General features: G+C 40.1%; 1 protein-coding gene across 2 annotated transcripts in view; it reads right to left on the reverse strand.

Moving 5' to 3' along the window:
* Fam118b (family with sequence similarity 118 member B) overlaps positions 1-12,589 on the reverse strand; it is a 58,471-nt gene that overhangs the window by 13,848 nt on the left and 32,034 nt on the right. For both annotated transcript variants that reach the window (XM_008834703.2, XM_008834700.2), the window contains exons 3-4: positions 11,136-11,388; positions 834-1,061 (exon numbers count right to left, since the gene is read on the reverse strand). In XM_008834703.2, coding sequence (XP_008832925.1) covers positions 834-1,061; positions 11,136-11,388 — 481 coding nt within the window. The remainder of the gene's footprint in view (positions 1-833; positions 1,062-11,135; positions 11,389-12,589) is intronic.

The following is a 12,589-nucleotide window of genomic DNA, read 5'->3' on the forward strand; positions in this document are numbered from 1 at the left end:
GGGTCTCCCTGTAGCCCCAGCTGTCCTGGAACTCACTGTGTAGACCAGGCTGGCCTTGAACTCAGAGATCCGCCTGCCTCTGCCTCCCAAGTGCGGGGATTAAAGGCGTGTGCCACCACGGCTTTTAAAACCAGGAAAAACTGTCAATAGTCAAAACTTTTAAAACCTTTGCATTTTTACTGTATACTGATTTTTACCTCAAAAACCAGCCGACCAACTCCAAAAGTACAAGCAGGGAAAAGAGGGTTCGTTTCTCATTGTTACGGTTTTTATGTAAAATATTCCTACTGGCTCAAAATTTGAAGGCTGGTCCCCAACTGGTGGTGCTATTTTGGGAGGCTGTGGAACCTTCAGGAAGTGCAGCTTACATATGGAAGTAGATTACTAGGCGCATGTCTTTGAAGTTATAGCCTGGTCCTGATCCTGCTCCATCCACTCTGTGCTTTTTGTTCCTCCACGATGAGAATTCTCCTGCAAGCTCCTACAGTCATGAAGGAAGCCTCTCCACCACGCTTCTCTCACTGTGACAGCCTAAACAGTGACCCCAAATAAGTCCTTTCCTCCCTGATGTTGCTTCTGTCAGGTATTAGAATGTGAAAAGCAATTCACTTCGGCTACATAAATACCAATATACTAACCAGAAAACAGCTTTTCTTTTGGGGGGATCTTTTTTTGAGACAGGGTCTCCCTATAGTTCCAGCTGTCCTGGAACTCACTAGGTAGACCAGGCTGGCCTCAAACTCACAGAGATCAGCTTGCCTCTGCCTCCCAAGTGCTGGGATTAAAGACACAGCCCAGTACCCTGAAGAAGAAACAGCTACTTAACATTTTACCTTTTTTTCATCAGAAAGGTCAAGGGATTCAAGCTGTTTTCCCTGGTCTGCTGCATAGAGTTCAAGGAGATTATCAAAATTTGTAGTTAATACTAGGGCTCCATTTTCCATCAGATGGAGAATGGACTGCAGGAGTTGTTTTCCAGAATCTTCCATCTTTGACTCCAAGTCATCAAATACTTCATATAAACAGTCTTTGAAAAATGTGGATCGAACATTACTGGTACGCTGCAGGTGTGGGAAAGATTTGAAAGAAAAAAATTAATTCAAGGTATTTTGTTAACTTGTTTCAGTTGCAGAACTAACAAAAATTTTGAATACTTTGTGCTTAAAAGTGTACATACATACATATAGGCACTCACACATACTCATAAAGTAAGACTTTTAAACAATTCAGAAAAAATAGGGATTTTTAAAACATCGTCATTCTCACTGTAATAAGGAAAGCAGGATGGTGCATGCTAAACACAATGCCTAGCACACAAGCAAGTGATTAATATTACTGTATCTTATGAAAATAAGCCCAAGTCTTCCAAGTACACCTTTTAAGAATTTGAGACAGGAGGGTTGGAGAGATGGCTCAGCAGTTAAGAGCGCTGACTGTGCTTGCAGAGGACCTGCGTTTGGTTCTTATCACCCATATGGCAGTTAACAATCACCTGTAACTCCAGTTCAGGGAATCTGATGCCCTTTTCTGATCTCCATGGGCACTGCATGCATGGGCACACTTATGTACACACAGGCAAAACACTTATACACATAAGTGTATAAGTAGCCATTAATCCCAGTACTCGGGAGGCAGAGGCAGGTGGATCTCTGTGAGTTCAAGGCCAGTCTGGTCTACATAGCAAGTTCCAGGACAGCTGGGGCTATAGGGAGACCCTGTGTCAAAAAAACAAAACCAGGTGTTAAAAAAAAAAAAAATTGAGACAGTCTTGCTATACATCCCTGCTCTAGAATTTACTGTGTAGACTAAGCTGGCCTCAATTTTGCAGTGATCTTCCTGCTTCTACCTCTTGGGTTTGTTTGCTTTTTTGAGACAGGGTCTCCCTATAGCTACACAAACCAGGCTGGCTTCAATTTCACAGGGATCTGCCTGTCTCTAACTCTTGAGTGCTGGGATTAAAAGGCATGCACCACCACACCTGGCTCTAAATAGACATTCTTATACAAGAACAACTAGGGTCAAAAACACAACAACTCACCTCTAATTAGACCTCTCACAAAAGGTAACACTCCAGATCCAAATGTGGTTTACTATCATTTCCCTCCTTCTCCCTCCCTTTCTCTTTTTGGAGGGGAGATAGGGACCACAGGGTCTTAGTATGGTGCCTAGGCTAGCTTTGAACTCACTGTACAGTCAACACTGGTCTTAAAACTCATGATTTTCTATCTTCACCCTCCCCAGTTCTAGCATTACAGGTATGTACCATGGCACCTGGTTTAGCATCTCTTTTTAAGATTCTAGATAGTTTGTGTGGTTGCTTATGGAGTTAGGAAAACCATTCCAGCTTCATTCTGAATACATGTAAGTCAGTCATGTGCTGCTCTAACAATGTTTTGGTCAATGACAACCACATATACAATGATGGTCCTACACAACTGTATCACTCAGTGATATTATAGTCATCTTAGCTCGTGTAAGTGCACTCTACATGTTTGCAGAACAGCAAAAAGGTCCAACAATGCACCTCTCAGAATGTATCCCACTGTTAAGTACTGTATGGGTATATCTCTGAGGATTGAGGAAATATAACACGAACTTCAGGTGAGAAGTTGGTTTTATAACAAAGAACAAAGTGATTTCAGACAAAAGGAATGTGAAATTAGAAAGTCACTACGCAATGTATTGTAAAAACCATCTGATCCCAGCTGGGCATGGTGGCTCATGCCTTTAATCCCAGCACTTGGGAGACAGAGGCAGGTGGATTCTCTGTGAGTTCAAGGCCAGCCTGGTATACATAGTGAGTTCCAGAACAGCTGGGGCTACAGGGAGACCCTGTTTCAAAAAGACCAAAAGAAAAAAAAAAAAAAATCTGATCCCTAGTCTATCCCCAAAGTGTTACTCCATTAGATAAGCTCAGAGGAAGAATTACTTATGTTGCCCAGATTGGCCTTGAACTCCTAGACTCAAATGATCCTCACTGCCTGAGCATCATCCAGAGAAGCTGGAGCTGCTAGTGCAAGTCGCCATGCCTGGCTCCCATTCAAGCCTCAGTTACTGCACTTAAGCAGATGCACACAACACATTTCAGTGTTCTTTTCCTTTTTAAAAAAATTTATTTACTTTTGTTTTATGTGTATGAGTGTTTTGTTTGCACATATGTAAGTGCACCATGTCTGTGCAAACCTGGGGATACCAGAAGAGGGTGTTGGATTCCCTGGAACTGGAGTTATGGAGGGTTGTGAGCTACCACGTGGGCGCTGGGATTTGGTCCTCTGCAAAAGCAACCATGGTTCTTAACTGCTGAGTCATCTCTTCAGTCCCCTTTCCCTAATTTGACACAGCATTTTATAAAATGACCAATTAAAAAAATTTTTATCTTATGTGTATGAGTATATTGCCTGCATGTATGTAAGAGCACCTGTGTCATGCAATGCCCGTGGAGGTCAGAAGGTGGAGTTGGATTCCCCTGGAACTGAAATGATGGATGGTTGTGAGCTATCATGTGGGTGCTGGGGTGCTAGGAATCAAACCTGGATCTTCTGCAAGAGCAGACATTGCTTTTAACTGCTGAGCCATCTCTCTAGCCTCTATAAAACGATCAATTCTTGAGCCATACTTACCAAACAAATCCTAACTAGTTCCACAATGAAAAATCAGAAAACAAGAGCTGGAACTGTACCTCTGCCTGCTGCAAACAAGCCATAGTTGATTTGGGCTCTGTCTACCATGGTTCTATGCTGCTCTACCTCTTATACCACAGGGCTCTTATGGTACCCTGCTGTCATCAGCTTCAAAGACTCTTTTCTAGTGCTTAAGGGATGAAGCAACCTATAACTATATTGCTAAGAATGTAGGTCATAGTCTTCAAAATTTATCTAGTTTCATTACACAATGGCATAATTATATCACATTAATGGTGCAAAGGCAGTCAGAGGGGACTCTAATACTATTTAATGAGATGAATAATCTGATCAAAAACAGTGAAGAGTATCAACTATAGTGACTATAGAACTATAGCTCATGACTACATGCAAAAGTCTACTACTACTAAATGCTAATACTAGATTTGTCATTAAAAAAATATGGTGTTCCTTTAATGTTTATCAAACTAAAAAGCCTATTTATTCAACTTAATATGCATCAATCCCATTTCTTGGAGTAGAATACCACAGATATAACTGCAAACAAATAAAATAACATATATAAGGTTATGACTGCTCTGTTATTTGCAATAGCAGAAGATTTATCAATAAACAAAGTACCCATATATAGAAGAATGGTATGGCCCCTATGCTATCATCTGGATCATGAATAAACCCCAAAGACCCAAAAGTGTTAATGCTGGTAGAGCCACTAAGAAATTGTAGAACCAGGGGCTGGAGAGATGGCTCAGTGGTTAGGAACATTGGCTGTTCTTGCAGAAGACCTGGGTTTGAATCCCAGCACCCATATGGCAGCTAACAACTCTTTGTAACTCCAGTTCTAGGGGATCCGACATTCTCTTCTGTCCTCCGCAGGCATTGCACAACACGGGTGCAGTTACCTACATGCAGGCAATACACACATACACATAAAATAAAAATAATTAAAAAAATTGTAGAAATCAATTAAGAATTGTAGAAATGGGAGGTCTTTAGATCATGGGAGTATATCCTGCAAAGTGACTGTGGGATCCTGGCCCTTTCCTCTAGCTTTTATTCCCTGGCTTGAAAAGTGATCATTTATTTATTTTTCTTTTTGAGACAGGGTCTCACTATGTAGCCCTGCTGGCCTAGAACTTGTTATGTAGAGCAGGCTGGCCTGGAACTCTGAGAGATCTGCCTGCCTCTGCCTATCACGTGCTGGGACTAAGGGTGGGTGACACCATACCCTGCTGAAGTAAGCATTTTTGTTCTACCACATGCTTCTGTCATGGTATACTGCTTTACCCTAAGCCCAAAGTAATGTGGGTAATCATCATAGAGTGGAACCACCTGCAAAACCTCTTTTGTTTTTATAAGCTGGTTAGATATTTTGCTATAGTGACAGAATGCTGACTGGCACACTGTACATGGAGTAGTATGGAAAAATCTCCCTGATACTACAGGTGAAAGAATAGTCTTTTATCTTTTGATTTGGGAGATGAGACAGTAAGGGAAAGGGAAATACAGTTTTGCTTACATTTGTAAAACTGGAAAGACAGACAAAAAATATATGAATGGTGACTTATAGCAGGTGGACTTGGGAAGTGGAGATAAGATACACATGGACGAGTTGGGCACACACCTTTAGTCCCAGCACTTGGAAGGCAAAGGCAGGTGTATCTCTGTGAGTTCAAGGCCAGCCAGGTCTACATAATAAGTTCCAGGCCAGCTGGGGCTACAGGGAGACCCTGTCTCAAAAGACCAAAAAAAAAAAAGATACGCATGGACAGGAGCAAGATGTCTTGATATATAAACATCTACATCCTTTTAACTTTTGCAACGTGTACACCAATACTTATTTTTAAAAAGAAAATTAAGTTTCAAATTCAGTAAATAATAGTGACTTCCTATTAAGAAGTGCTTCATCTTGTACTTGACTGATGCGTACATACAATCATACTATATTCCAACACCAGCTTTTTCATTATGAACATAGGCCTAGGTAGACAATAAGGTAGTCATGGATGAAGAATATGTTTTTTTCTTTCTTTAAAAAATATAATCCAGCGATGCATGGTGGCGCATGCCTTTAATCCCAGCACTTGGGAGGCAGAGGCAGGCGGATCTCTGTGAGTGAGTTCAAGGCCAGCCTGGTCTACATAGTGAGTTCCAGGCCAGCTAGGGCTACACAGAGACCCTGTCTCAAAAAGAAAAAAAATGTATAATCTAAAGCCCTCTTCTGACTTCTGCAGCACTGCACAACACGGGTTCACTCACATACACTCATACACATAAAATAAAAATAATAAGTAAAATATATTTTTTTAAAGTTAATTATTGTGACTGGAGAGATGGCTCAGCAGTTAAGAGCATCTACTGCTCTTGCAAAGGACCTTGGTTCAATTTCTAGCACTCACACAGCAGCTAACAATCATTCCTAATTCCATTTCCAAAGGAATCTGACACTGCCTTCTAACTCCAAGGGCACTGCATGATATGGGTATATTTACACATATGCAGGCAATACATTCATACATATAAAAATAATAAATTTTTAAAAATATTTTATTTTTATTTTATGTGTATGAGTGTACTGCCTGCATGTATGTGAGTGCACCCATGTCGTGCAATGCTGCCGAGGTCAGAAGAGGGCTTTGGATTCCCCTGGAACTGGAGTTAAGGATGGTTTGGAGCCACCATGTGGGTGCTGGGACTCAAACCTGGGTCCTCTGCAAGAGTAGTTAGTGCTCTTAACCGCTGAGTCATCTCTCCAGCCCCCAAATAATATTTTTTAAGTTATTGCATGACACGAGTGCACTTGCATGCATGCAGGCAATACAGTAACACACATAAAAATAAAATATTTTTGTAAAGCTAATTAGGTAACTTTATTTTATGTGTATATGTGTTTTGCCTGCATGTATATAAGTCCAACCATGCATGTTATGCCCGAGGAGGCCAGAAAAGGGCATTGGATCTCCTGGAACTAGAGTTACAGGCAGTGGTTAGCCACTGTGTGGGTGCTGGAACTGAACCCGGGTCATCTGCAAGAGCAGCCAGTGCTTTTAACCACTGAGCAATCTGTCCAGCCTGTTTTTTCTTTCTAAGAAAAGGAAGAAAGAAAAAAAAAAAAAGAAGAAGAAAGCAGGCATGGTGGTCCCAGCACTCCAGAGGCAGAGGCAGGCGGATCTCTGAGTGGAAAGACAGCCTGGTCTACATAGTGAGTTCCAGGCCAGCTGGGGCCCTAGGGAGACTCTTGTTTCAAAACGACCAAAAAGAAAAGAAATGCAAAAGGCTAAAACTTAAAAATTCCTTGAGTCACTTATTTTAGCTAAATATCTTTTCATCATAGTTCTGTGAGTTATTAAATCTTATATAGCAACATAAAGAAGAATGAGGTCTTTGTTTTTGAGATACAGTCTCACTACGTAGCATGGGCTAGCATTTGACCTGTGATTCTAGCCTTTCGAATGCTGGGATTACAGGTGTGCACCACCACACTGGGCTTGGAAAGATGCTTCTGTCACTGCACTGATTTCCTCAGATTGGAAATCCAAGTTTCTCTCTCAGAGCAGGTAACCCTAGAACTAAATTTCCCACCAGTGACCTCTCTAAACAAAGACAAAGGAATGAAAATATAAACAGGGAGGTTGAAAAGTCAAAAGGAAATGCCAGATTCCCACACAACTTCTAAGGATTTTTTTCGCATTTCTTAAAATAGTGAAGTGAACCCCACGCTGCTTCATTTCCTTCTACCCTCTAACTCCTCTTTCCAGTCTCACATGGAGTGAAAACAGAAACCAAATAAACATCTGATCCTTTCCTCCACGGTTATAACATTTCTACTGCATTTACTCTGTGTATTAGTTTCATTCTTTCAAGTAAAATTGGTGTTTGATGAAGAAAGGTGGCTAGCTCAACTCCAGCTCAATCATTCAACTGTTACTAGTGCCATTTATTTGTCCCCAACCCCCATGAAGTAATATCACAAGTTGTTTGTTTATCCTCCTTTGGTGCTGGGGATCCAACCACACAACCATGCTTTGCCACAGTGCTATGACCCCAATCCTGATTGCAGGTCTATCATGCAATAGCAAAAGCTGAGAGTCAGCTGACCTGCCCAGGGTTCCAGTGCATTTAAACTGCAAGGTCTTGCTAATTCTGACAGCCAAGTTCTCTGTCTTGAATTCACAATGTTACTTCCCTATTATATGAAAATTAACTCTGCTCTATTACTATTGGTTGATTTGACTATTTTTTTTATGTTGTTGTTGTTAGGAACATTTTTCTAAACACACAAAAGTAAAAAGAAATAGAGCACCTGCCTAACATGTGAGAGGCTCTGGGTTGAATCAACAGCACTATAATAAATAAGCAAATAAATAAACAAATGAGCACGACACACCCCCAAGTACCTATCACACAATTTCAACAATTATGACACATGACCTAGTCTCCCAGGTGTCATGCCTTCTTCCAAACTTCACTGAATTTTTCAGAGCCAAAACTGAAATATCACATAATTTCATTCATAGATACCTCATTATGTTTCTTATATACACATCTAGCTTCTTACTAGATGCATATGCATACATTCTTTGTACATTATACTGACATTCATATGTTAATAAACTTTGTATTCCTAGGAACTTACTCATGGTATCTAATTCTTTTTATATAATACTGTATTCAGTTTAGCTGTATCTTACTGAAGATCTTTTTTTTTTTTTTTAGAGACGGTCTCATTATATAGCCCTGAGTGGCCTGGAACTCCGAATATAGACCAGACTGGTCTTGAGCTCAAATAGATCCACCTGCCAAGTGCTGGGATTAAAGGCACACACCATCATGCTTGTCTTTGTTGAAGACCTTTGTGTCAATATTCACAAGAGATATTCAGAGGTATAATGTATATTGGTAAACGGTGTTGTTTGAACTTACTGAGAAGTTGGTTCTGGAAGTGGGAGGTTCCCCCACCCCCCATTTTGGGCCCAAACACGTTTATCTCAAAATGTCCTCCAAAGTCTGGGGATGGGCTTGTCCCCCTAACTCTGTGATAGGGAGGGAAGAGATCAGTAAAACAACGAAGAGCAAAAACACTGTGCCTTGAGAACAGCCAGAAGGTAAACCACTTCCAACAGAGGTTACTATTATTTATCCCATGATACAAAAGTCTGCAGTGGAAAAGAGAAGCTGGACGTTCACCCATGGGAAGCTCACCCATGGAGAGAAAGCTCAACTGTGACCTTGAGGTGACTTCCCCAGTCATTTTCTGTTGGATGTTTGGAGTACCTAATTTGATGATAATGTTGTCTTTCTTCCCTGTCTTTTGATATTTATTACTCACTCATTCCAAACCAAAAAATATGGCAATCACAGATCATTCTCCAGACTGTACAGAAAGTACTTATGTGTTTCACTTATGATGCCTTTTATCTGGTTTTGGTTATTCAGACAATACCTGCCTTATAAAATGAATTGAAGCTGTTACCTTCTATTTTTTTAAAGCAGTTTGGAAAGAATTTTAAAATTTAAGAAAAAATCTAAAATTCAATTATACCTTCAATTTAAATGTTTGCATACATCCTGATTTTTGTTGTAATTTACATTACCATAAAACTCACTTTGAAAGTATACAATTCTCTGATTTTCAATATATCTATAAGGTGCAATCACCATTATATAATTTCAGAACTTTTTACTACCCTAAAAGGAAACATTGTTCAAACCACTATGCATTCTCCTCTTCTCCAAGCCCTAGAAACTACTAATCTTTGTCTACAGACTTGCTTATTCTGGTCTTGTGATATGAGTGGATAACATAATACATGTCCCTTGTGTCTACTTGACTTACTCACTTAGCACAGTGTTTTCAATGTTCACCCATATCGTAGCATGTACTAGGATTTTATTCCTTTTTAGACTGAACATTATTGTATGAATAGACCACATTTTATTTATCTACCCATGAGCTGATGGACATCTGGTTTGTTTTCATTTTTAGGCTACTATGAATAATGGTGCTATGTACATTCATGTTACATAGGCATGCTTTTTAAATTTTTATTTACAAGGCATGTGCCATCACACTCTCTGATAGCTGACTTGTAAGGAGTAAAACTTTTACTTCTTTTAAGGTGCATTTAAATTTATTAAAACTTGGAGCATGTGGGCTATGGTACAGGTTTATGGTTCTATTCAGGCAACACATAAAAACAGGTATGGTGGCACATCCTTGCAATCCTGGCACTTGGTAGGTGGAGGCAGGAGGATCACACATTCAAGTTCATCTTGAGCTACACAGTGAGCTTTAGGCCATCCTGGGTTTTAGGAGACTATCAGAAAAAGAGAATAGGGGAGGGAAGGGAAGAACAGGGGGAAAAAAGGAAGGTACTAACCAAATCAGGTTTGCGTAAGATATATTTGGAAATAAATTAATGGCTAAGTAGCCAAAGCATGTTTTAATTTTCTGGTGATAGGGTGTACTGGGGACCAAATCCAGGGCTCTCATCCTTAAACATACTAGGAAAGTACTCTACAAACTGAGCTACACTCACTGCCCTGTTTTGGATTTTTTTGAGACATGGCCCTGTTAAGCAGCTCAGGCTGGCATGGAATTCTTAATTCTCCTCCCTCAGTGGAGTGCTGTAATACAAGCACATACCACTATTCCCAGAACAGAGCTCTGCCAGCACACGTGAAACCTGATTTTTAAGGAAATTTTTATGATAAGCAAGACAATGAAGTTTTTATCCAACTATTTTGAGTTACTGACTCTAAAAAGAACAAAATAATTGGTTTCATTTTATCCATGAGATGAGAATTCTCTCCAGCTGGGCAAGTGACACATGCCTATAATCCCAGCACTGCGGAGGCTAAGCATGGCCAGCCTGGGATGCACAGCAAGATGCTTTCCAAAAGCCAACCAACCAACCAACCAACCTCTAAAACAAAATGTAACCCCAACTTAAATCTTTCTAATATTCTCTTAAAGTCAAAGATGTCAGGAATTACACCTTTTATAGTAGTAAGCCATAAAAAAAGGTCAATTCAAATACAGCAAAAATGTGTCAGCCATTGTTTTTTGTTTATATTATTTATATTTTATGTGTATGAGTGTATTGCCTACATGCATGCAAGTGCACCTGTGTCATCAGAAGAGCACCCAAAGATCAGAACAGGGTGTCAGATTCCCCTGGAACTGGAGTTAGCTGCCCCTAGGATGGTTGTTGTCCATCATGTGGGTGCTGGGAATTGAACCCGGGTCTTCTGCAAAAGTAGCCAGCGCTCTTAAGTGCCGAGCCGTCTCTCCAAACCCAGTAGTCCTGTTTTTATACACATAAAGTTTTCAATATATCACACAAAATGTAAAACAGGGTCAAGATAATTACCCTGAACAGGATCCATAAATAGGTATCTTCTAAAAAAGTCAAAATGCTATAAATATTCAAGTCATAAAGAATATTCCCACTAGACTGAGCACATTAATCATGATTTCAGGAGACTACTCACAGGAGAAAGTTTCTGAATAAGGTCATGGGCAACATGGACAAGGTTCTTATCTTCATGGAGACATTTCTGAAACTTTTTGCTCTCTTCATCTTCTAGAAGGTCAAAATCAATAGCAGCATCCAGTAAGGCCTGAATTAACCCTTTCCAGGATTTCAGGGCTGGAACCTGTGGTGCAACTGCGGCACTAATGCCTGTTCCAATCACCAGCACAAGTTCCCGAGGCTTCTTAGCTTTTAAGCTTGGAAGTAGCTTCCTGAAAAAGGAAAGCATGCAAGAGGATTAGAACATGAGGCCTGTGGACTACTTAACTAAGGATGTATTTATTTGGCTTTCACTATGTGACAGCTACTAACTGTCAGTTACAAAGATGACAGACACTGGCTGCTGGGACTTCTCCAAAGTAGCTTCAATAAAAGACCAGAAGATTATGTCAGTTTTTGCTGGAAGACAAAGTAATAAACTATTTCAAGAATCTCTCCAAAGCATCTTAAGATCAATTTTCTCCATCACAGTCCTCTTAACTTAAGGAAAACCATGAACAAAAAGTTCAAATGTTTTGTAGCTTAGCTGAGTTCTGCCAACTAAATACTTTAAACCAATATTAATTTCAAAAGGAACATGTCTGATTTGTTTTCCAAAAGAAAATATTTTCATATAAATTTAAGTTCAAATTGTTGAGAAATCTAAAAGAACAAAGTAGGTCAATAAAATATTTAACTCCCAAATTTCATAAGCGACGAAAAAACGAACCACAAGAGCCAAATATGGGGGTCAAATCTGTGCGTGGTTTTCTTCTAAATATCACTGGGCCAAAAAAAAGTGTGCAGCGGGATTCTGAAAATATGAGCTTCACATACTTAAATAAACAAAGGATGTAACAAGACATCCCTTTCTTACCAGGATAAACACTGATTCCTGTTCTGAGGCACTGGTGAGACAGCATGAGTCCAAGTTTGTTTCAGAGCCTCTCTCCCCCCTTCTACTCTAAGACTGTATTAAAATCAGTACTTGCCTTTACCAACTCTTTTTTCCAAATAATGAAACAAACAGAAACAGGATTGGCATGTAGGCAAAATCCAAGAAAGAGAGAGCACTCTGAAGCCCTTCTTAACATGCTCCAGGGAGGCGATCTTCAGAATCGTCTTTCCTACTCTCATCTTTTATATTCTATCATTCATCAAGTACCCGACACAGTGCGAGCCCTGGGGATGGATCTATGTATAAAACAGCTTGTCTACTGGAAAAACCTGTGATGGAGTACGTGTCAGTAAGAGGAATCAAGTTGGCGAATGAAAGCCTTGTGATGTCTCCTGTCTGCCGTCCTGGAATCTGGGAGGTGGAGGCAGGAAGATCAGGAGGGTAAGGCAAGCTATATGAGAGCCTGTCTCAAAAAACAAAAACAAAACAAAAGATAGTAGATGATACACACACACACACACACACACACACACACA

The sequence above is a fragment of the Nannospalax galili genome, unplaced genomic scaffold (assembly GCF_000622305.1).
Source record: "Nannospalax galili isolate Female #2095 unplaced genomic scaffold, S.galili_v1.0 scaffold690, whole genome shotgun sequence".
Lineage (NCBI taxonomy): Eukaryota > Metazoa > Chordata > Mammalia > Rodentia > Spalacidae > Nannospalax > Nannospalax galili.